Source organism: Anopheles nili, chromosome 2 (genome assembly GCF_943737925.1).
Source record: "Anopheles nili chromosome 2, idAnoNiliSN_F5_01, whole genome shotgun sequence".
Classification (NCBI taxonomy): Eukaryota; Metazoa; Arthropoda; class Insecta; order Diptera; family Culicidae; genus Anopheles; species Anopheles nili.
In genome coordinates, this window is record NC_071291.1 from 32,978,324 (window position 1) to 33,003,204 (window position 24,881).

At 48.7% G+C, this 24,881-nt stretch overlaps 3 protein-coding genes across 3 annotated transcripts; 1 reads left to right on the forward strand and 2 right to left on the reverse strand.

Moving 5' to 3' along the window:
* Positions 1-659: 659 nt before the first annotated feature.
* LOC128731824 (arrestin domain-containing protein 3-like) lies at positions 660-3,203 on the reverse strand. Its single transcript, XM_053824967.1, has 4 exons — positions 2,745-3,203; positions 2,485-2,664; positions 1,664-1,849; positions 660-1,077 (listed from the first exon to the last, which is right to left on the reverse strand). Exons 1-4 carry the CDS (start codon positions 3,201-3,203, stop codon positions 901-903), a joined length of 1,002 nt encoding a protein of 333 aa, XP_053680942.1. The 3' UTR covers positions 660-900.
* Positions 3,204-5,193: 1,990 nt separating this feature from the next.
* Positions 5,194-6,410, forward strand: LOC128721589 (pyridoxine/pyridoxamine 5'-phosphate oxidase-like). Its single transcript, XM_053815357.1, has 3 exons — positions 5,194-5,340; positions 5,410-5,566; positions 5,649-6,410. Exons 1-3 carry the CDS (start codon positions 5,295-5,297, stop codon positions 6,169-6,171), a joined length of 726 nt encoding a protein of 241 aa, XP_053671332.1. The 5' UTR covers positions 5,194-5,294; the 3' UTR covers positions 6,172-6,410.
* Positions 6,411-11,841: 5,431 nt separating this feature from the next.
* LOC128722001 (diacylglycerol kinase eta) lies at positions 11,842-21,222 on the reverse strand. Its single transcript, XM_053815811.1, has 13 exons — positions 21,107-21,222; positions 20,843-21,038; positions 20,242-20,739; positions 17,234-17,379; positions 16,514-16,783; positions 16,320-16,445; positions 16,048-16,250; positions 15,172-15,977; positions 14,958-15,101; positions 14,079-14,885; positions 13,559-14,021; positions 12,901-13,461; positions 11,842-12,806 (listed from the first exon to the last, which is right to left on the reverse strand). Exons 1-13 carry the CDS (start codon positions 21,205-21,207, stop codon positions 11,842-11,844), a joined length of 5,286 nt encoding a protein of 1,761 aa, XP_053671786.1. The 5' UTR covers positions 21,208-21,222.
* Positions 21,223-24,881: the final 3,659 nt, after the last annotated feature.

The window sequence follows — 24,881 nt, forward strand, 5'->3', positions numbered from 1 at the left end:
AGAAAAACGATCCGAGCAGGCGGTGAAGCCTCTGTCCCTGACAGGTTGCTGCCACCGAGCCACGGACCGTTTGGTGGATTTTCGCGTCCTTTTGTTGCTTGTTTTGTGTCGCGTTTTTTTTTTTTTTTGCTTTACGTTTCGTTTTTGTTTTATTGTTTGTTGTGCCGAACCTTTAAAGCATTAGCTTAAATTGGTCAGGGTGAACTTTACCGCATGCCAGCACTATGCTATGCGGGCGTGAACACAAAAGCTGCTGCTTTACGATCAATGAAGTCAGCAAGGACCTCGGCTACAACACCGCCCTAGGACGCATTTCCTTCTACGCTAGGATGGGTTTTGCTTTGCATAATTTACCTCCTGGTGTTGCGTATCATTCGATTGGCAGCAGAAGTCGCACTTGCATCGCACTTGCTGTAGAAAGTGGTGTAGTCTTCAACCTGTTACACGCTACCCGTCACAAAAGGAAACCGCCTGTCAACCGGTGATTGATTAAATGATTGATTATGTCGTGTTGCATCATACGCGCGTTGTTATCTCTATATTAGCTACGCAAACTGCACTAGCATGAATGAAAGCGGATGCTTACTTTAGGCACGCATCCAATGGCCACGAAAGAAAACACGTAATCTCGGAGTTAAAAAGAAAAAAAAACACAGTTTCTATCGGTTTATTATGCACATTGCTGCACAACGCAACAATCGAGCGACTTGTGGGTACGGTGTTAACATTACGGTGTTGCGTGTTTATATTACGGCACTCTACTCTTTCTACGTGCCGGGAAAACGTTGCACAAGCCCAGCCCCCCACGGGGCAAGGCTGTGAGCAACAAGCGGCAATGTGTGCCGTTCGTACGTTCATCACGGGTGCTAACGTATCCCTTATACGTATCCGGATCCTCGCCTAGTGCAGCACTTCAAACGGTGTTCCGCGCGAAACGGGCAGCGCCGTGGGGTACTGCACGTAGTTATCCACCCACTCTTGCAGGTTCTCGTCATCGCGCCTGAACGGGTAGGTCCCCAGCGTGATCGGGATCCGGATGGCCTCCTGGCGCTCCATCAGGTTCGGTTCAATCAGCACCTGTGATTATTGATGATGGAATGGATTTGGGTGAGACGCTTGCGCTAATGGAACTCGTATCGTATTCGCCCTGGTATTTCGCCGCGCAGAGGTACAAACATTATCGTGCAAATTAATGGTGCCCCTAGTGCAATTCCAACGTTAGAGGACGGTGGTGCATGGAACCTGTTGTAGGCGCTAAAAACACTCCGCTGAAGGCTAAAATTTCACACTGAACGCTCCAATAAGACCGAGCAGAGCGCTCAAGTTTGGTTGTACCCGTTTTTTTTCATGCTCCAAACGGCGAGGAAATTCCAATCACCGGGCCGTGATTAAAACCCCGTACGGTTGGTGCGTTCTGAATCATGTCCAATTACACTGCACCGAAAACGAGCATGATGTTCGAGGCATCTGCCGAAACGGTGACTCTCGAAAAATAGGCTAACCGGTTTGTATGCGTAATTACACTACCACGTTAGCATTACGTGGCATTTGCTTCGCGCAACAACAACAAAAAACCAACCCTTCGACGATGCACAATTGCAACCAATTGTGTTGCATTTTTGTGCATGTGCAGCAAAACTCTCACCCCCCCACGGATACTTACGCAAACACTGTACTGCACTTTGATCAGATGACACCCGAGCAGGTTGGTGGGTGGTAACGGTGGCACCGTAAGATGGCCGTTCTGCAGTACGTCACGCCCGCCGGACTTGATTTTGTCTCGCACGATTGCATCAAGCTCGCGGCGCTCCTGATGCACGAGCTTACCGTGGACGAAGTATTTCACCGTCTTCTCGGGACGTCCCAACCCCGTCCCCGACGGAAGAAGGTGTAAATTGAGAGACGAGAAAGAACCGAAAGAGAGAGAGAGAGAGAGAGAGAGAAAGAGAAAATACATTAATACGTATACTCCACCATTCGGGGCTGGAATGGCTGCATTAGCCGTGATTTCGCGTTTAGCTGCTTGTGATGCGAATGGTGCTCATGCGATATATGCCGGAGCGCATACATGCACAACCGACGAGGATGCACAAGTTTCACTTAGTTACACCAATTTTCCAGCAACGGCATAGTGCCGCACTTTGTTCGGAGAACACCAATTCTGAGAAACGGCAAACTTTTGTGACGCCAATTGCAGCAAACGTCATGCATTGTTGGCCATCGTGCATCCCTCACCTCCCGGGATGGGGTTTGCTTTGGTTCGTACAAAAGCTCTTCTCCTCTCACTCACTCACACGACTTCCGGGTTTTTGCGATCATTTTGGTGAGGCACCGTGGAAGCTGCTGCATGTGGTCAAGATCGGCTAGCAATTTGCCCATATTCAGATCGTCACCGACATCACTCGTTCGCCTTCTTCGCTCTCACTCTCTCACACAACCGCCACAAGGGGTATGGTAAGCTTTCGTGCGTGGGTTGAAGCTTACCTCGATGAGCGCATATTTGAGCAGCTTCACGGTCACGTTCGTGCGGTTGTGTACCTCACCGGTGAGCAGAACGCTCTCGCCCGGCACATAAGCACGCTTGTCGAGTCCCACGTTGCAACGGACCGTGCCACCGATGTAACCGACGCCAACGCGATGGTCGACGTTTGCCTCGAGTGGGCTCTGCAAAAAGAAACAAAATCTTTGAGCGTGGTTTGAAATTAACGGGTTGGCTGCCAGAGATCGCCCTCGCCACCGCTTACACTCATGATCGGCACCTCCAGGTTGAGATCGATGGGATTCAGTACGATGAACACCTGCTGGTTTTTGTGCGTGATGCCGGACGTCTCCTGCAGGCTCGTCTTGCAGTAGTACTGCACCCAACCGTGCCGACCGAGAAAGGTGGACGGGAGTGAGACCGGCAGGCCGAGCTTGAACGGGAAGCAGTGTATGCCGGGCGACAGCAGGATCGGCTTGTTGTCGAAGTCATCCAGCAGCTTCATGCGGAAGTCGATGTAGTTCTCCTTATCGTGTGACCGGTCGCGGCGGTGGCCTCGCGGCACGTGCACCGTGCATTCGCCCAGAACGTGAAAATGCAACCCGAGCACGGCCGTGTCCGCTTGCGTTTCCAGCAGCACACGCCCGGACAGGACCTGGCCGGGCAGGTACAGTAAGGCGCCCCGGTCGAGGATGATTTGAAACTTGGTCAGTTTCTTCGACATGGCTGGAGATGGGCAACGGAAGGCTCTTTTGATGCGTACACCGTTGCGATGAGGCAAGAATAGCCACGACGTTCAACAGGTCGCTCCGTCGGTTCTCTTGCCGTAGACGAGTCTCGATCCAAACTGATTCAACGTTTGAACACACTCGTGGTTGGACCGGGGGGTGTCCCCGGTCATGGTGGTGGGCGTTTCTCGGAATGGACCTACGATCCGGTTTTTACCCGGGGTGGTGGGTGGCGGTGCGTTCGGGTGGAATAATCTAAATGAGAAAACAGCAATGGAAGTGGTATGGTATGATGGGGCATGTGCGCTGTGCCCTTCGTTCCATGAGCAACGAACGCGTGGGCATGCGTGCGGGTGGGGATTACGAGGTGCAATAATTAAAAGGCCCCGGTGGAGTTGAAAATCATACCCGCCGATGAATTTGATTTTCTTCCAATGACAACGCCGGCCCGACCACAGCAAGGGGTTGCGGGAAAAAATCATTTATTTTCATTCCACCGGCGGCTCGCTCGCGAAAGTTTAAACATCAAAAAGAAGCGGACGACAACAGGAGCTGATTAAAAAAGGCAGAAAAGATGTTTCTATGGGAGCATCTGCAAAACGGTAGTACAAAGCACTGCAGAATCAGGCGAAGCGAAGGATCAGAAGCAAGTTAAAAGCATCGTGGGCTCTTCGTTAGGCTCCATCCGAAGCATTTGGCAGAAAGTCTTGGCTTGAAAATTTGCAAACTATAGCTGTAAGGCGGAACTCCACTATGATCATGAGCATCCACAAGTGCAGGTTTTCGTATCATAAAGAATTTTCGAGTATGCCCTTAATGTGATGCCAGTTTAATTTTTTTTTTACTTTTTAAAATAGCTAAATTCAACGTTTTTCCATGATGGATGGCAAGGTAGTTCAGAGTTTGAAAAAAAATCCGACAACTATAAGTAGCATAGTTTTGGTCAAAGAATTTTCCAAAACAAGTCTTAACTGAGCATTGATCTATGATCTCTTTAATACCATTATTAATTCTTACACTTAAAAAGTATTTTTAAACATTCCACCGGAAAAAACATAATAATTCATCGCATCATCGCTTGCCAAAGGTTTTACAACCCTGATTATATTTTCAACAGCTGTTCAACGTATAACAGATTCGGTTGCGTATGTTTCATCAATTAAGTCGCATTTCGTATATAAATCATGAATATTTTGTAAATTATTTTAACGAAGATTCAATTTTAATTTCCAAAACTTTCTGACAAACCGCACAAAACGAGGTTTTTACGTATATTCAATGTATTCGTTTCAAATTTTCAACTGTGCTACTTTTTTTATAACAGGGCTCCATGGGGTTCTCCGAGTGATTAATTTATTTTCTGTTTAATTTTCGCGTGCAATGCATGTGCAATAAATGCATTACAACATACATCATTCAATACTTTTTGTCGTTGAAATCAAATCAGCACAATAACTCAATCTAATAGTGAAAGTTTATCCAAAGGTGTTTATAAACATTTTGTTCATTTTGTTTAATTGCTGTATACTGCTTCAGCTGCTGTTTAAGAAAAGCAATACTATATCTTGAGGTGGGATAGAAAAATAAAACTATTGACAGAAAAAGCAAATAATTCTGCTGGAATTGCTGGCACTCGTGTCCAATGTTACTATGGTCTACATGATTTGGCTGTCAGTTTATGTTCAGGAATAAATCATGATGTTGTTACGATATAATCTTCGACTTAAGTTTTGATTTTTTTCAACTGCATTTTAGTATTAACACTTTAAAGCCTCGGAATGCTTTCATATGATAATTACTTTTTGAATTTGACACCCGTGAAAATTTAAATTTTTTTCTTAGCATTTGACGTTTGTGTTGTCAAAATAGCTTATCATTGCGATTGTTCTAGGCGGTAATGTTGTCGTGCGAGATATCTGTTTTTTGAAACATATTGCGTTAGATTGCATAAAGAAATTTGTTATGCAGATCAGTGATTTGCTGTAATTCAGTCATATTTTACGATAGAATAAGTAATAATTTAATAAGAGAAACAGACTTGCCAGGCACAGTTCCGTAAGATTATCGTTTGTGTTTGTTTTTCATCTATGAGATTATTGTTCTTGAGGAGAATGTCTTTCGTCGATCTTGCGTGTGAGTAAATCCGTTAAGATAAGACTAGAACCTGTGGGTAAGAATGTTTCCCATTGTTCCATGTTGTAGCACTGAGAATTAAGTACAAATCAGAGAAGGAGATCTTCCTTGAATCCAGCATCGAGCGAAAGGAACCAATAAGCCTATTTCGCAGCTGGATGCAGGATGCGTGCGAGACTCCTGAAATCATTGAGCCCAACGCGATGTGCTTGGCAACAGCAACAAAGTAAGCAAACAATTGCACCGATCGTCATTATCTTAAATCCCCCGTCACTCGTTCATGATAACGGTTACGTACTCCAATGCAGGGATGCTGTACCGTCCGCTCGGTTCGTTCTTCTGAAAGACGTCACTGCGGAAGGATTTACATTCTTCACCAACTACGAAAGCCGCAAGGCGGACGAGCTGGCTGAGAATCCTAACGTAGCGCTTGCATTCTATTGGCTCCCGCTGCGGCGCTCCGTCCGAATCGAAGGTGTCGCGGAGCGCATTTCCCGAGATGCTTCGGAAACCTATTTCCATCAGCGTCCGCGGGCAAGCCAAATCGGCGCTCTGGCAAGCCCGCAAAGCAAACCAATCCCCAGCCGGGAGTTTTTGGATAAGAAAGAGAAGGGCATCATCGCGGAACTGGCACCGGACCGCGAAGTCCCGCTGCCCAACTGGGGAGGCTATCTCGTTCGACCGAAGGCGATCGAGTTTTGGCAAGGGCAAACAAATCGTCTGCACGATCGCATTCGGTTCCGCAAGGACACCAAACCGGACGAGACCGTCGATGGAGTGCTGCTTCATCAGGGCGAAGAGGGCTGGGTGTACGAACGACTGGCACCATGAGCCCCGGTATGCGAGTGATTTGCCGCTGCCGCACCAAGTCTTCCAGTGGATTCGAACGAGGGCTTTATCTCTCTAGATTTATCGCTTTGTTTCGGATGGGGTAAAAGAAGAGTGTACCATTTACGTTGAGTTTCCTGTTTCCTGGGTAGTAATTAACCGGAATATATTGTAAGGATTGTGTTCGATCACCGGAGGAAATAAATTTATTGACATCTCGTATCTGTTACAATAAAATGTTGTCATGCAAAACTGTAATGGTATTTGTGCTGTGTATTTTTTAATTTTTGGTAGAGTTTTGTTCAGCTTATGCTTATCTTATCGAGTTAAGGGCGCCCGAGAAAAATAAAACCTATTCCAGCGCGGATTATTTGGTTATTTCGCATTCGTAGTCGGCACTCACAAGACACTCCAAACATAAAAGCGTTAAATTGTATACCTTAGATTACAGTACATGTTTTAACGAATCTATACGAAATGTAGAAATGCTTTGCCAGTTTGTTGCGCATCCGTTTTAGAAGTCAGAAGTTTAAACCATGCAAAATATCACAGATGAAATTCGTGAAACGTGATTCCCTGCCGGACGCATAGTCCAGCCAACCAATCAGGATGTTGGCTTGAGGATAGATGAAGTAGTTTAAAAAATGTGACGGATAACGTTATAATGAATAACCCACCCACGTGTAAGCAAGTTGCCGATGCGATGGGACAGTGTCGAGAATTATTGGGATAGCGCACCCACTATGCGGCTATTTCCTTTTTTTTCTTCTGTGTTCTGTATGACGCACAATGTACTATCTGCTATTATCTTATGTTACCATGAATTCTACAATCAAAGATCCATAAGGGCTTATACTTGCTTTGATATGCGATAGAACTGAAACGCCAATGGAACCAACCATTTGTGTCTATTTTCAATAACTAGCCGCCGCATGCGCACTGTGGCAATATGTTCGTTTTTTTCTTCTTTGTTTTGCGAACTGCATTATATCTTGCATTTCCTTGCAAAATGAACCGGCTATGTGAAACAAACCCGGACCAAAAGTCCGTCAATCACGAACATTCGGCTTAAGCTATGCTTCGATGTTCTTCGACAATAAGCTGTTCTTTTTCCCCGTCACACTAGAAGCCAGCACGTGGCATAATCAAACCCCCGGAAGTTCTTCGCCCGTCAAAATGCACGTTCCGGCACGTCAAGACCCTGCGGGATAATCGCGAGGTTACCATGCCAGATGGACCGTTCCCTGCCGGTTTATGTTACCCGTAGTACTCGACTGCGTTTTATTTTTGTGTTTTACAATCAGACGAATCATAAGACGGGGAAAGCGGTGGAAGGAGATTATCGTTCGTGGCTAGATTTCTAGCTTCGCATGATATCAGTTGGGCGCGTAAAGGTTGCACTCTACATTTGTTTGTTTGTTTGTTTGTTTAACACTGCGTTATCCTGCGTACCCTAGCCGTACGAGGTATTTTAGACATTTTTGTTTTTGTTCGTTTGTATTTTTGGTTGTTTGGTTCTTGTGTTGGTCGGAGCTGTAGCACACGTGTGTATATTCCATTCCTGATTCTTGCGGGCTTGTCTGGTTGCCGTTCGGTTCTCGAGCGAGAATAGGACTTGCATATGGAAACCATCGTCCGTGCTTATGTGGCGGATAACCCGTGTAAATAGAGGAGTGGCCCCGAAGCTTGCCGCATTCTAGCGCTGATCGTGATCGATTGCTTCACGGAATGTATCTATTTTGTTTGCTAGTTGTGCTTTCCGTTTAGCGGTTGCGGTTGCTTCTTCTATTATTCCCTTAACCTTGCCGTCTAACATTCAATATATTGCATCTTATAAGTGGCAGCTAAACACAAGACATCAACTAACGACGCTAACAGGAACGAGCTTAATCAATCAAAAACGCTTCAACCAGCAGCAGCGGCGGTCCTCTTTCAGCAGGAGCAGAGCCGCGTGAAACAAGGGACTGTACACCTAACACACATGGAAGAGTTCTCGTTTTTTTTACAATCGGTTCACATTACAGCTATATTGATACAATTAATGCCTCCAGGGCGAAGTTAGAGTATTGGATTTTGTTGAATAAATGTAAGTCGATACGCCGCTTTCATCGGCTAATAATCCGTCGGTCGCGGAATCATCGCCATACGATCTTCAGCCTATCCGATGGGATAATTTCAAGCAACATGCAAACAGTAGTGTGTATGGGGGTGGGTGGATAGGTGGGTGAAGTTGCCTATCCAACTACAGTGATTGCGGTTATCATGATGTTTGTTAAACGGATCCTGCAATTGTGAAAGGACAAACAAATATGCGACTCATAAAAGGATTATCGCTTATTGAAGGATCACACTAAGGGAAACTAATTCATATTGCTCGTAAGTTCATCTTTTCACACAATGCACGGTCGTTGCTAAGATGCACGAGCTCTTGATTGACTGGTTCAGTTCGTTTCGTGTCACCCTTAAAAACTTTGCCTCGCTAAACTCATGGTAGACTTTTGGCCTCGTTTAACTTAACTTAATCGGTACAGGACGTTCGCCACTTGCGGCTACCGAAGTAAACACAGAGACGTACACGGCCGTGGCCACACTAGCAAACATCTAAACATATGTGAACTCGTAGTTTTTTTATGCACCCATCTCATTCTCCTGGAAAAGCAACAGAATCGACTAATGCACAGCGCAGCAAGGGCACTGAAAGGGGAATTTTGATTCATAAAACGTTATCTTTAACATGATTGTTCTTGCTGTTTTTCTGCACTCTCTTGCAAGATCACCTAGGCCAAATGATCGTGCTACCGTTGCGTTTCATCTACTTTCTTTTTTGCATCAAACTCCAAAACACCTCCTCCTGAAACGACGATAATGGCGGTAGGAATCTCTTTGATTTGATTCTTTTTTTATTGCAACTACTAACGCGCGATGAAACGGACCTGTGTATCTGGTGCTGCTCCTGCTACTGGTCCTAAAACTATGACCGGAAATGCTAACACCTATCCGAAACAGTTCATGATCAACACATACTTGTTTCATTGCTACTAAATTGCGATTATCTGTATGGTTTTGCTTCGGAGCTTTTTTATTTGTTACTTTAAATATTTGCTTATCATATATTATTCATTTGTTAAGATCGTTTGTTTTTCATGTGTGTGCGTGTGTTTTGTTTGAAAGTATTTTTTTTTAATTTTTGGATGATTTATGGTCTTTTGATGTATGTTTCTACGTTTAAGGATTGTTTTGCTTCCATAATTGAGATTTTCCACTTTAACAGGCATGCATGTTGCTTTTGCTTCTTCAGACCTCAGTACAATGCATTTTGTCCCACACCACGTGCCCCCACGAGAGTAGGCTTGCATCGGCACGAATTTCCTCCCGAATTGGAATGCAGCCACTTCAGCACGGCTGCCCGTAAAGAGTAGTATAGGTTCCGCGAATGGAAGTCTTCTTGTACGTCTCGATCATTCGAGATCGGCGATAAAAGTGTAGAAAAAACAAGGCGTTAATTAGAATTCGCTCATTTGCGATCGTTTTTAGCCTCACGGGCGGTTCAATTCGAATGGAAATCCAACCTAACAAGAGCGGCTGGTGTGCCTCTTTCCTTACATTACTTTACGTTCCTAAGACTTCTTTGCTTTGCCTTAACTGCTATTTCTCACCTTACCGTATGATAACGTTTATACTAGCTCTATCGAATGATCGCTTAAACACTCTACTGGTAGCAACGTATGATTTTGGTTTTAATTTGCTCATAAAGTTTACAGGTGGTGTATGTATGTGTGTATGTGTGTGGCTGCGTTTCGTCTTATTCGCATCTTCTAGGATTTAAGTGTTTTATTTGTCGACTACACATACAACGATTGTCTTTTCGAATGGAAAACATCCCGATTGCGGAAAGCGTATTTTTGTTTCAATTGAGATTTCATACCTGGACACCTTGGTGCCGGATTTTATCTTATTTGGTAATCATAATTTTGATCTTTACCTTGCCGTTACACACGCTACTAACCTATTTAGGGTACACAATGTACGATCCTCGCTCGGTCGCAAGCCCACCACCCAAGGAAGGACGTTCCACTCTCGGGTTTTCCTCCCTTTTTTATTTATTTTTTTCTTTTCTTTTCCGTGGGCGTGGGTGAATTGTCTCTGATTTTCATTTTTGTTTTGCCACCGCGAAATCGCCACCAAAATATGTCTCAAATCTCTATTCTACAAGTGTTGCACGTCGAGTAAACTAGGGAAAAATGATCAATTGTGTATTAGAATGTATGTATCAGAACTCCGCCCCATTGCGGTGCCGTTTAATTGGATATTTTTTCCTTTGCTTTTCTGTGCCAGGCACGGTTAATAATATGATTTACTCAAATATGGTTTTGACCCAAACGCCAAACGCTTGGTGGTTAGTTAGTTGCTTCGAGATTACTGGGATTTTAAATGCTTGGGCTCGTCGTTCGAGGTTCTTTTTTCCTCTTTTTGTTTCTTGTTTCTGTCTGCATCGATTTGTATAAGTATATACTAATATTTGTATAAGATGCAGTATATTTTTACGGTATGTATATTTCATTATGTAAAGTGTATAAGTAGCTTGCTTTGATCGGTTGGTTTTTTTAGTATATATATATATGTATATATTCGATGAGATAACATTCACTCTTTCCAGCGTTTACCTTAGTTTTGTTACTCGATTCATTCTGATTCTGTTCAGTACGTAGGGACTCGCGATAGCATTGTAACGTTGACGTTGCGTGTTTGCTTTGTCCTTCAGCTTCACTTAACACGCAAAACTTACGTAACTAACACTCACACATCGAATACAAATACACGGTGAACATTCAACAGTACTAAACAGGAACACAAAAAGGTAAAGATAGTCCTTAGTACCACAATATGTTTGCTTACGGTTTCCGGTAAGACCCAGCCAGCTCGAGACCAGCCTGGCTTTTCTCTAGGTGGCCAGGCAGGGTCGAAGGTCCTTTCTCTCTCTCTCTCTCTCTCTGTTGTGCGCTCCAGCGTTATAGAATGTATGAGCACCGGTTGACAGACGTACTGCAACGACTCGTTCAAGCAACGATCAAAGGGACGAAACTAAAACACACAATCAACAGCACGTTCGCTTACGGGCTACCCTATACGTTGTATAATGTTACGCTTACGAGATCTTAACGATTGAATATGATATACGATAGGCTGTTTGTTTACGTTCGCTAGTCGAAGTATTCGAAGTTCCGTTCGCGCCTTTTCCCTCCCATTTTACAGTACATGCTCAGATCTGCGCACTGTCTCTTATTGCGATGGTTTCGAAGATCATTGCTGCGAAGATCATGGGTTAGGGATCTGGGAGCACCACAGAAGGACACGCGTGCTGATTCGCACGCTAAAATAGTTCAGAGCCTCGCCGTCTCTAGCTTGCTCCTGCTTGCTACAAACCCTATTGGGTAGTTCACGACACACACACACATACACGCGCACACATCCTTTGCTACTATGTACGACAGATAACAAAGTCTTTCAGTTACTTTTTATCGAAGTTTGCCGTACTCGTACGCCTTGGCTCAGAGTGAGAGATCCAGTTCAAAAATAAAAAAGTACGCTCAAAAATTGTGGCGGCCTTCTTAGCGGTCAAGTGTCGTCAACGTTGCGGTTGGAAATGTTGTCTTCACACCGGAGACGCCGCATTTAGCCCGTTCCGAGGTCCTTGATCGCCTGCAGGATGCGCTTCACGTGTCCGACCTTCGTCACGCCCAGATCCTTGAGATCGCGACGCGCCAACGTCAGCAGTTCCTTCCCGCGGATGTCATTCTTGATGAAGCTGTCCACGTACTCGGCCAGCTGCATGGCTTCCAGCCATGTGACGACCTCACCAACACCCCAGTTGCTGACCGTCTCGCGCGTTGCAGTGGCACCCTTCGAGACGGCCCCAGTCGCCGCGGTACCGTGGTGCGAACTGTGACCCGGTCGGAACCGCAACCAGAACGGTTTCTGCTTCTTGCGGTGGTCGATCTCCTCGTTCGGTGCCAGCACGTTCAGGAAGACCTTCGTTTCGCCCGTCTCCGAGGTTTGCTGAAGCGAACACTTGCCCAGCTCCATCTCCATGTTCGCCAGCGAGACGCTCAGCTTCGTCTCCAGGTCTTCCCGGAGGATGAGGCTGTGGCCACGTTCACGCAACAACTCGCACGTGTCCTCGTACAGCTGGCGGGAACAGCGCACCAGTTGTGTCAGCTGACGGCGAAGATGTGGTCCTTCGATGATTTTACCCCCGGGGTGGATCGATTCGAGCGCGTCCGCAGTCTTCGAGGCGACAACGTACAGGTTTGGTTGTAGCGATGGGTGCGATATGATGAGGAACTTCACCCACTTCACCAGCGTGCTGACGCACTCGATGAAGTTCAGCAGCAGGTACGTTTCGCGCTCCGAGAACATGTCCTCCGAGGGTGCTACATGATGTTCGGACGCGTTTGAGGGTTGCTCCCGCGCGATACTGATGCTGTGTTGGCGTTGCTTTTCCTGCCAGCTCTTCAGTGACACCTCGAGACCTCGGTTACGGCACAGCATCTGGACGCGGTTCTTGTGTATGATGCGTATCATGCCCGGTGGCTGTAACCAAGCCTCCCCATCCACCTGTATGGGGACGCACTCCTCACCTGCAATGGGAGAACGAAAGACGGGAGCCATTAGAACAGGGATCTTGAGCCCGAGTAGAGGTTCCGAATGCCGGATGTGGAAAGCCAACCCTACCAAGGATGTTAATCTGTACGCTCTGGCACTGCGCGATGCGATGGTGCTGCAGGTTGATGAGCCGCGAAGCCGCCATCTGCACGGAACCAAACACGGCCACCACCTCGAGGATGCGATCATCGAAGCTTTGCGCCAGGAAGCAGTCGTCCTCCTTCTTATTCCCCCAGAAGTTAGTACCACCCATGAAGCTGGGGATGTTCAACACCACGATGCCCTGCAACGATGGCAACGGGATGCGCTGGCCATCGCACTCGAGCTGCACCTTCTGCTCGAGGTTTTTGTACGTCTTCTGGAGCCACTGCTTCGAACCAAGCACACCGTACCACATGTAGTTCTTCGCTCGCGACCTACACTTCTCCGGATGTTCCTCGCGCTTGTTGTGGAAGTCGAGCGAGATCTTCGCATCGATACCGATACCGAAGTAGTTGTTCATCACCGCCTTCTCGAAGTAACCCTCCAGCAGTGTCTCGTCCGGGTCCATCAGTGGACTAACGGCGGCACACAGTGTGTCCGCGTTTGCCAGCAGACACTTTGAGATGAATCCTGTGCCAGTGCTGACATCTGTGTTGAGAGTGAGAGAAAGAGAAAGAGAGTCCAAGATGGCGGTTAATCAATACGCAGATACACATCCACCGCTTCCAGAAGTGTGGACACTTACTTGGCCAGGAAGGCAACCGCACCAGCGGGTTGATGATGGGCAGCTTCTTGACGCGCTCCTCCTTCTCGTCCTTCTTCCTGTCCTCACGCGCGTCACCGTCCTTGTCCATGTTGAACAACCGCAGGTTCGAGCTGAAGATGTTGCTCTTCGAGCTGCCCAAGCCTTCGGGCTTGAACAGCAGGCTACCGCTGCTGATCCGCCTGGAGGCGGCCGGTGAGCAGTTCAGGAACCGGATGTGCTCCGAATCGAACCCAAGCAGGTTCGGGTTGTTGTTCGAGTGTCGCCGGTTAATGTCGACTTCGCGCGGTGCCAACAGGTTCGGTGTGTGCTCGGAATGTCGCCGATACTCTGGCACACGCAGCGATCGCAACTCATCGCTGATCGCCGGTGATGGCGGTTCCACGACCACATTGATCGTCGGAATGCACGGCATTCGGAAGCTTTTCTCACTACGATCGTCCTTCTCCAGCTCATCGCCCGAGTCCTTGCTGACGAGTGCAGCGTCATCCACCGGTTCGGCTTCGTTCTCATCCTCATCCTCCTCGTCACCATCACCGTCTTCATCCTCCTCCTCCTCCTCTTCTTCTTCTTCCTCTTCTTCCTCTTCCTTCTCTTCCTCTTCATCCTCCTCTTCTTCGTCCTTTTCCTCATCGCCCGCACTGTGCTGCCCACCAGCATTCTCGCTGGACGATCGCTCGCCAAGATCATCGTCCGGCAGACTGTCCTCTTCGTCCTCGGCGTTCACGGTCGACACGAGCTTCCGGTACTCGAACCCGGACGAGCGCACCGTTTCCGTTTCCGACACCGACACGTCCGACGGTGATCCGTGCACCGGCAGCAGGTTCCGCGCGAACGTCTTGATGTTTTCGTACTCATTCTCACCCACCGACAGCCTGCTGACGTACCCTGTGCCGATCGTCCTCGGGATGCTTCTGCGATGCGGCCGCTTAAAGCTCTTTCGCGCGATGTCATTACCCTCGACGAACTTGGCCAGGCTGCAGAAGCGCGGTTCCTTCACCTTCTGATCGTCACACCGGTTGTCGATGTCGAAGACGCGGTTCTCAAAACCACACTGGTCCAGCTCGACGCTCTCCTTGCGCTGGTGCTGCTGTTGCTGGTGCTTACCCTTGAAGCTTCTGCGCTTGGTGTGGTCAAGCGTGCAGAGCGTGGTCGTGTCCTCCGTGATCGTATTGTCCTGCAGTGCACCGAGCAGATCCTGCCCCAACACCGAGCTGATGTCATCCATCAGGCTCTCACCATGCAGCGCTTCCGTTGTGTCGCTCGTTTCCGGTGAATCAATATGGCTGAACCGATCGTTGTCTAGATCCTGCAAGGGAATGGGCAAACGATCGGGAATGAACCTCACGTTGTTGGATGAACCTTGGATCGTTGAACCTACCTGTATGATGTCGCCCACGTGCACCTGCGAGTTGTTGTCCGATTGTCTGTCCAGGATCTCCGACGTGACGCTGCACTCTTCGTTGCTTATTGCTGAAAGGATATCACTACCATCGCCGGGTACTTCATCCGAGGACGACCGTTCCTGGAGAATGATTGTGCATTTTTTAGTATCAATGGAAGAAACCCCTCTGGTCCCCCGCCCCCACACCTACCGGCATGTCCGTATCGATGAGAGTAATATTCTCGCTGAAGTACATATTTTCCGGCGGTTTCTCGAGGCTCGGGATGCAGATCGTCGGCACCTGCAGCATGTTGCAGGAGTTGGCCACCTTCGACGAGGTGGCCACCTCGCCACCCAACCCCCCACCCTTAACCACCCCCAATCGCTGCCCGTGAGTTCGGTAGTAATTGCGCTCGTACACCTCGATCGGTTGAAACTGCAGATAGCCACTATCGGGCCGGTGATGAGCCCCAACCAACTGCTGGTGTTGTTCGATCGTCTTCTTGAACGGCTTAAAACCCAACCGCTCGAAGGCGCTGTTCGGATCGAGATCGAACTTCACCGTCTTGGTGTCGGACTCGAACGAGAAGTCGTACGGTGCCGTCGTCGATTGCGAGTCAGACGTCGTGGTCGTGGTGGACTTCTGGTTCAACGTGTCGTCCGCATCACGCGCCTGATTGTCGGTCGTCATCTCGGATTCACCCTCGAGCGGTGGCTCCAGAATGAGCCCCACTGGGCCCACCTTCGGGTCCGTGTGGATGCTGTTCTCCTCCAGCTCTTCGATGCTCGAGATGCGATAGGTCTCTGGAACGCCCGAGCTTCGACGGCTGCCACCATCGGCGAATTGCTTCGGTACGGGCAGGTTAAGCGTGCTGAAGAAGTGCTCATCCATCGAGTCACGCCGTAGATCCGGCAACGGTGAGATGCAAGTCAACCGGGAGGTTGACACCGAGGGCGATATCATGCCACCAGTCGCCGGTGAGGTGTTGGCCGAGGTGTCCGTGGATGAAACGGTGGCTGTAAGCGAGACACACGAAGGGAAAGATCCTGTAAATGATGCCTCTTCGGCAGGGTCACCGTTACCAACCTCGCAGCGTGTTCATCGGCACGGACAGACGCTTCTGGGGCGCGTACGGTGTGACTTTCTCGTTCAGCTCCACGACCTCGTGTATTGCTCGCTTGAGGCTGTTGGCCCGGCATAAAAGTGCTTCCTTCTCCGAACGGCGGTCTATTCTACTGATGCGCTCCTTGGAGTTCAGCTTGTCCTTTTCGTTTTTCTCTATCGTTTTTCTGCGAACCGAAACGCGAAGGGATTGAAGCGGGTTGGCACGACCCAATGGTAGGGCGAGTGATACTCACGTATCTATTGGTCTTTCTGAGGCACTTTTTTGAGCAATTTCTTTCAGGGTTCTAAATAGCTCGTCGTCACCGTGAAGACCAGCTTCCTCCTCCTTCAGGGTATCTAATAACATTCCTAACTTTTGTCTGGAAAGGGGGCAAAAAAACAATTCTTCAGCTTAGTTTTTGGGGGGAAGTAAACCCAAACGACCTACCTTAAAATATCACATTTGACGCTTAATTGCTCTTCGTCGGAGCTGGTTTCTCTTACTCTAGCAATAAAGTCATTGACCGTTTCGCACAGGATTCTCGTCGACTGTATCATCATCTGGGTGTCTTCGTTGTAGACAATTGACTGCAGATGCCAGAGCGCGCTGTCCTCGTACTGTGACAGCAGCGGATCCGGATAGTGCGAGATGGACATCTTGGGGGTGCGGGCCGACGCCGCGATGCCAATGTCCCGCTCGAACACCATCACGCTCCACCTGTGCGGGAAAGAGCGAGAGAGAGAGAGAGAGAGAGAGAGAGAGAGAGAGAGCGAGAGGAAAACAGTGAAAACCTTCCGCCTCTCGGTACATCGATGTCGATCGATGTCGTTTGGCTTTTCACGGGCGAGTAAAAGAGCCTGCTTGTCGGTTGGGAAAATTAAGCGATAAACTTCCGCCCCGTCTCCATTTCAACGGCACGGACTCGGGCGGCACGCAATTAATTAAAATTCCAACAAACGGATGCAAACGATCGTGTTTACCAGGCAGCTGCCACACACGCACCGGGTCGACGTCATCATTCTAATGAACCCGAACAAAACACCACCCCACGGTTGGCTGGGGCGATTTTATTTACATCGGTACACCGGATGTGTCGAAGGACCTCCGCCGTAGGATCGGTACTCAAATACTCAAAACAACACACACACATACACGAGACACACTTACCTGTCGAGCATTTTGGTGCTGGCCTTCTCGTAGCGCTCCAGCAGCTGCGGAAGGTGGGCGTCATCGTCACAGGAGCTACCCCAGCCAAGGACCCGCGCCAGGTCGTTCCCTGTCCCGAGCGGAAGCACCGCTATCTGGCATTGTTTCTGCAACAAACAGCAAAAGGGCAACAACGACGGCGAAGGTGAACGAATGGCTCAACACAAACTCAAACACGGCGTGAGGAGTTGCCCGAGCGAATTGGCAGCATCGGGGCGAAGTTTAATTCGAGTGACATCCTTGCTGGCCTCTCGGGGGCACGGAGGGCATCAAACATGTAGTGTGGGGGGTTCGGGTGAGGGTGCTGGTTGTTTTTTTTTGCTTTCCGAAAACCCAACATCAGCGTCGATAAAATGTCTGTCGTCTGCTTTGCAAGCAAACGAAATTGGAGCAAAAAAAAACATTGAAAAGAAAAGCTCTTTCTCTCTTTCGCGACACACACACACACACACAGCTTTCCTCAGTCGAAACTGATTACATGAAAGTTACACAAGGACGCGAGCTTTCCACGCTTTCCTCCCCCTAACCCCCTCCCCTTTCCAGACACACACGCAAACATACGCGAGACAAAGCAGGGCCGCGGGTAACTTTTATGATCAATTTTCGGAAGCAAAACAGCATCTTCGGAAAAGGTGCATTAAACTTTTGTCATTTGACAGGCAAAACAACACGCACGCATGGTGAGCGGAAGAAGAACAAAAAAAAAGGCACAGGGAAGTCGCGATCCCACCACCGGATTCACGTTTACCGGGTGACGCTGGGTGGGGCAAAAATAACTTTTCTTTTCGAAACTCATTTCCCGCGAAGGCTAGGCGTCAATATTTGGCCACCCGAAAGAAAAAGGGTGGCACCGGGTTGCTCTCTAATGGTTGCGCCGGCAACGCGCAGGAACCGCTTGCCAAATGTCGATTGTCGAATTTCTGCTAAATGTAAATCGGTCCCCGTGAGTGCTTCCGGACACCAGCGGCAGTGGCTTCCCGTTTTCCCGGCCGTTGTAATGTGTTGACATTTGGCGAAACAAGCCGCCGATGGTAAATGTCAACGAGCGGCTTGCGATGGCCACGTGACGCCAAACTGAAGCTTTTTGTCGCCGTTTTTGGGGACGGGGTGGTGAGCAAATGGGCAATAAATTTAATTATCACCCAGCGCCCAGAAAACGAACCAGAAGGCGCCAAAGGACACTCCACTCCCGTGCCACGGCACTGTTGACGGGATTCGCCAATTTTCGGGGTGCCTTTTTGGAGCGACATTTCGGTATCGACAGCGCTTTCAATTAGCAGTTCGGTTTGTCCAGGTAAAGGTCAAACGATGACTGGCCTGTTTGGTGCGTTGCCAGCGCCTGCGAAGGTTCCCATGAATGGTGAAATGCTCCCATTCATTTTCATTCCACCTATTCCCGTTATTGAAGGTAGGACGCGATTAATTTCCATTTAAAAAGACCACATTTCCACACCACCGTATTCTTTCATGTGCGGGTGCAAACGCTTCCAAAAAGGGTAGCCCTCCTTTCGGCCCGTGGTGAGCTTATCGCAAGAAGCCTCCCAGGGAAAACCAGCTCGCTCCGAAACCCACCCCCATATCGCACGAATCCGTATCCTTAATCATCATCGAGCACCGGAAGCGCTCGCTTTTTCAGTCTCGAGACCGCCCGTGGTGGAAACTGTTGCCCCGAAAGCATTCCCATCATTTCAAGCACCGTTTTTCGGGACCGGTATCGCTAGCCGGCCTATCACGTGGGACGGATCTCGTCGTCCTGGTTCTGGTCTGGTTCTTCACGCTCATTAGATATTAATCCCACCCTCCTCCCAGGTCGTTCAGAAACCCTACCGGGCGCTTCGAGTTGCTGGAGCCTTGTGGAACCGTTTTCGAGCATTTAGCTGCTCTTCCCAGTAACAGGACATTTCGCAAAACTCCTGCGGGTCGTCCGTACCGGGTTTTTCTCATCGAATCGTGCAAAATTCTAAGCCACCGAACCCGTTGTACGCCTATCTTTTGCAAAGCGTACCATTCTCCCGGGCTTCGAGGGCGGCGGCTTCTTTGGTGTTATTTTTGTTGTCGTTCGAGTTTTTTTAGGCTCCTTTCAAGATCCTCCCCGCGTCCGTAGGCAAACATCCGCTGTGTAGATAAATTTCGAACTGAAAACGCCGACAAGAGCCAGCCCGGAGCAAGCTTTTCCGGAACAATGGTGTACGTAACGAGCGGATGAAGCGCCTGGTTTGCCGTTGTCGAAACTGGTCAAATATTTATCGTGTAGAATTTTGGAGAACGCAAAAAAAAAAGAATCATACATCCTTTGGAAACAAGCTCGCCAGAAGCGTCCGAGAGCACACGTGTGTGGAACATGTCACGATCAAACGGCGGAATCATTTGTTCCAGCGAACGCACCGTCGGAAATTCGATTGCTTTCCCACATTCCTTAGCCTGTGGCATAATTCGTACCCTGGGCATTAAACTGTGAATCTTGTCGCCGTGCTGTTGCGAGTGCTTCTTCTGGAATCCAACGGCCTAAAGGCGCACTTCTCGACTTCCTTCCGAAGCGTTTCATACGAGACCCTGTTCACCGGCCGTACGCAATCATAACGCAATGGATGCCAAAAGAACTTCGTCGCATTCGTGAAGTGTCAAAGAATTTTCCGGCTCTTCTGATCTTCCGGTCAGCTGGGAGTCATTAATTTTGCCCCATCAAGAACGAGCAAAAACCAGAAGAAAAAGCAACAGAGATGGAACGGCTCTGGGACCAGACCTGATTAGCGTACCATTTTCAGGACGGCGCGTAATGAGATGAACCTTTTTACTTTTCTGCTCTTGTTTCACTTGTAGTTTTTCCCCGCAAAGAAATAACAACAAAAAAACACAAACCCACTCGGCGTGCCTAATTCTCCGTTTGTGCAGCTCCACTCAGATGAAAGCATCGCCTGAAGCCACTGGTCACTAGCAAAAGGAGTAAAAAGCACATGTGTGCGCCTTACCTGCATGTTGAGGTGGTCTATCTCGCTGAGAACCCAACCGACCGAGCCATCGCCCGAGCAGATCAGTATGCGGAAGGGATCAAAATGGCGAAACAGACGCAGCCCGAGGCCAGGCCCGCTCGAGATGAGATCAAACACTTGGGCCGGGTTCAGGAGTTGCTTGAAGCGGCGCAGAAACTTAACGCCCTGGTTGTCGCCGGACTTCGAGTTGACGAACACGAGCAGCGGTGAGAAGCTGCCGTGCGGCTTGCACACATCCCAGGCCTCGTCGAGGCCGATCGAATGCAGCGAGGTCGGTGGAACCATGGAGACACGGGCCGGACCCAGAGGACACGAGTTGGGAGCCTGTGGCCGGCAGGCCGTATGCACAGTCGAACGGCACCAGAGACAACGCCAATCCTGAAGCCGCAAAACCGAACCACACGTCTTATCGCACACCAGACACTTGGAGGACACCGGCAGGTTGCCTTCCATCCACTGGTGCGGCATTACGATGGTCTGTAAAAGGATGCGCAAAAAAAATATACAAACAAAAAGATGAGTTAGCGAATGGAGACGCCTGGTGGCTTGTAGCCCGCAATGGAGACGCCCGGTGGCTTACCCCGTCGATGTCTTCGATGATGTCCTTGCCGACGCTGGCCAGTGTGGTCCATTTGCAGTTCGAAATCGCCTTGGCGGCGCATCGCTTGTGTACCTTACATTTGCACACCTCGCAGGATAACCCGTGGGACGTGACACCGGACAGAGCTTCGCGGCACACGTTGCAGTACGTTGGTCGGGCGTGTGATGTCGCGTACCTGTGGGTGAAACGAACGTGACGAGTCAGTCTTCCGACCTTCCGGTGGATTAACTCCGAGTGCCCTACCAGTGATGATGCCCGGACAGGAAGTCGTGCTGATCCGGTGGTCCCGGTTCAAAGAATTCCCGCGCCGAAGCAGCCTTCAGGGCCTGCAGCCAGTCCTCCATTTCGCGACGTGATTCGGCACACAGCACTAGCGATCGGGTCGGTGTGATTAGCTGAAACGGAAGAGAACGCACCCGCATGCGTATTATTCGCTGTTCGGCTGAAATGGCGGGTCACCGGACACGTGCGAGGCACACGTCCGGTTCCTCGCTGCAATGGGAAATTAGTGAAAATCTCCAACCGGGACCACGTCTACGTCTTCCGGCTACCATCGTGCGTCATCGCTTAACGCTGGAAGATCCGTGAAGCTGGCAATTAGATGAATGGATCGCCAGTCATTAGAACGAATTTGTGTGCGCGCATTTCCCAGCAGGCCCCCAGCATATCCTGCAAAAGGACGTCCGAGAGTGCGAAGCTACAATTTCGCGCGATCCTGTCCCGTCCGAACACCTGAGATTTAGCAGCGGTCCAATTAGTGAAAGGGAAGCCACGTTCAGGCCTGGGGGCAGATTGCGCGTACCGAGACAAAGGGTGTTGAGAGACAAAAAAAAGGGGATCCACCATTCGCTCTAACCGAATCAAAAGCAAGAACGCTATTTTATCTCGTGTTAGAACCGCGCGAACAAATGGCATCATAGCGGTTGGAGTGGGTTCATCGCGGTTTGTAATGACGGCGCACAACCCTGACCCTGTCTCGTGGAGGTTCGCATTTCAACCTTGAGGTAAATGGCTGCTTCACGGAACACGAATCTGCCAACTTTCACGCGGTGACAGCGTAGTGCGGGGTTTTTGCCGCTTAAACGAACCGCTCGTCGTGCTATCCATTTGCTTTTCCTCGCTCATGTTTTCTGTTCCTTTTTTGCCGTCCTCTTTTCTCTCTCTCTCCCAATCGTGGGAAACGCACTTCACAACACAAGTGAAAGCTTTGTTAAGCAAACAGCCCCAACAGGCGGGATGATGGCTCGTCGTGCTTGCTTCCTCGCACGGTAGAAAACTCTCGGTCGTGGAGCCAGCCCAGGGAACTCATCCAGCATGATATGGAGAAAAAACAAAATCACCCCAACCCGGCGGAGACGTGCGAGGAAGCGCACCGATGCGTAGTATCGCAAATTTAAATTTGGTTTTTCGTTTTTCGCATCCCCTCGGCTTCGGTCCAGGTGTGGCCTTCATTAAGCTCAGTTTCTACCCGCTCGCACCTGCCTGGACCGGCCTACACCAGCCTAGCCATCGCTTGGTGCGGCATTCGAACAAACACAGGTCTCAACAGCCATGGTTACTGCAAAAGGAAGGAGCAACAATAGCTAAAAAAGCGCAGAGAGAGAAGACACACAAATGCCGCTAAATTACAAACAACCGCGCACCGTAGCGCAATATAGACCACTGAGGTGAGGGATGTCGCTTTTCGCTTGAGTGTCCCTAATCTCGGCAAGGATTCACGGTTGGCCCCGAGCAGACACGGGGAGGGATGCGGCATCACGATAGCATGTTTGCCATGTTTGTTGCCACTGTCTATTCGCGGTGCCCGCAAATGAATGCTGACGCCGTTGCCTTGTGTTTGCGCTTTTCCCGCGAGCTTTTACATTTGCGTTCGACTTTAACACGCGAAGCGCAAATTCGCTGGCTAGATTGCGAATCCTCGCAATGGCGAAGCGGAAGAAAACAAAAAAAAAGGTGGGAAAAAAGGTCCTTGACGGTTCCTAACGCACAGTGCCCGACGTGTGGTTCCATCATGCTAGTCCATCAAAGTGGCGTGTCAAGAGCGTGATCGTTTTTTCAGAGCCTTGTGTTTCCGTGGCATTTGTTTCATGCTCGCGTCAGAGCACATTCCATTCTGATTTGCTTTAATTATTTTCTTCTGATTGTGGTGACGGTTCGCAGATACGATATCTAAGAGATTACACTCCATTTGGAGACGTTCAAAGCTCCATTTCCAATTATTGCTGTACTAATTGACTGCCGTAACACGAAACGCGCCAGTGATGCTCATGCAATACGCAGCCAACTGCTCTGCTATCAGGTGTTTCAGTTTGTTGAGCACGCGTATCAAATTAAACAAGCTTGAACAACTAATGCAAACCCTGACAAAAGTTACTCCTATAGCACATAAGAGCGGTATGATAGGAAAAAAAACAGTGCAACAAGTACAATCGAATCAAAAGCATTTCATTTGAGTTAGAAATGTTTGAAATGCTCATCGAAATTCGAATGGAAAACTTTTCTGCTGGCTAATGGGAAGGTTGAGCTCGAAGGCAATACTTTTAAGGGTCTAGAGAAATGGGTTTCAACCGACTTTTGACACGATATGCCTGCGAATTTACGTTCATTTTCACTTACTTTGATTTATTTATTTAGTTCGTTTACTTAAAATAATCATAAACTTATTGGCTGTATAAAAATACTGAAAATAAAATGGATAACATTGAAGGATTTACAACAAAAATCGAATGAACTTTTATTGAATAATAATTTTAATTAAACAATTCTAATCTATATTACTATCTTAAAACAACTAATCTCCCTCCCGCCGTGGAGGACTGAATATTTTTTTCTGAATAAGTGTACGTACGCCACCGAAAATAAGTAGTTCATTTCCCTGGCGCACCGTAGAACGTTGATGAAAATGACACGGTCAATAACGAGCATAAATTGAGTCACCAACGGAGGCTCATAAACGTGTGTTGCGGGTTTTTCCGGGGGACTCTTTTTCAACCCACCCAACCGATCCCGCCAGTAATCCACGACGACGCTAACGCAATCAAATCTCCTCTCGGGCGCATTAAGAGTGCGATAAAACCGTAGTTAACACCATGCAAACATAACGTACAAAACCTACCGAGCTGGAAAAGGATTTCCCGGGCCCGATGGTGTGGTGCCTCTCCCGGGAGGTTTCCCTACGGAGGCGGAAGTAAATCTTGCCCGTGTGACAATAGAACCACCGAAATCAATGTCCAATCTGACCCTAAAGTGTCATAATGGCGTGGTCGTGTGTGCTGAAAAGTTTTTTCGCTAACCTCCCCGTTAATGGCCTCACAGTCTGTGCGAGATTGCGCCATCGCGACCCGGGCACGTATGGGTGCGAGTCAAGAGCAACGGCTGTGTTTCGGGAGATGGACACGGTGTTCCAATGTTCGAATTTTGCAGCGTTTGTTTTGTTCCATCCATACACATCCAGCCGCCTAGTAGCTTCCGACGCAAATCCCCACCCATTACGCGCCCAGCGGGGAATCGTTTTTTTATTATTATTTTATTTTCATCAGCACCAACATCAGGAGTAGGGCGGTTGGCGTCGCGCTCGAGAAGAGCATTTGAAGCAGACGTAATGAACTCTCCAGCCAAGATGCTAGACGAGAGACAAAGTCAAGATCGGTGTGTACAAGTGCAGTGCTTTTTAATGGTGCCCTTTTGATGTGCTTCGTTGCGCTACGTGATGGAATTTAGCTCGCACCGGATGGGACGTCACTGGGTGATTTTTTTTTCTTCACCCCCACTGGTTCGTGGAACTCTTCTCCGCCGGCAAGGACACTTCGCGCGTGGAACGGATTGTGTGCCAAAGATACTTGGGATCTACATTTTACATTCAGAAATTGAAAGGAAGGTATCGTTTTTTTTCCTCCCTTCGCTTTAGCTGTTATGCCTCGATCATGAATTTGTTTATCGTCGACAGAAAGAAAAAAAAACTCGCGGGAATCTACACCATTAACAGTGGACCTTAACACGGTAAGGTAATGAACTGGTT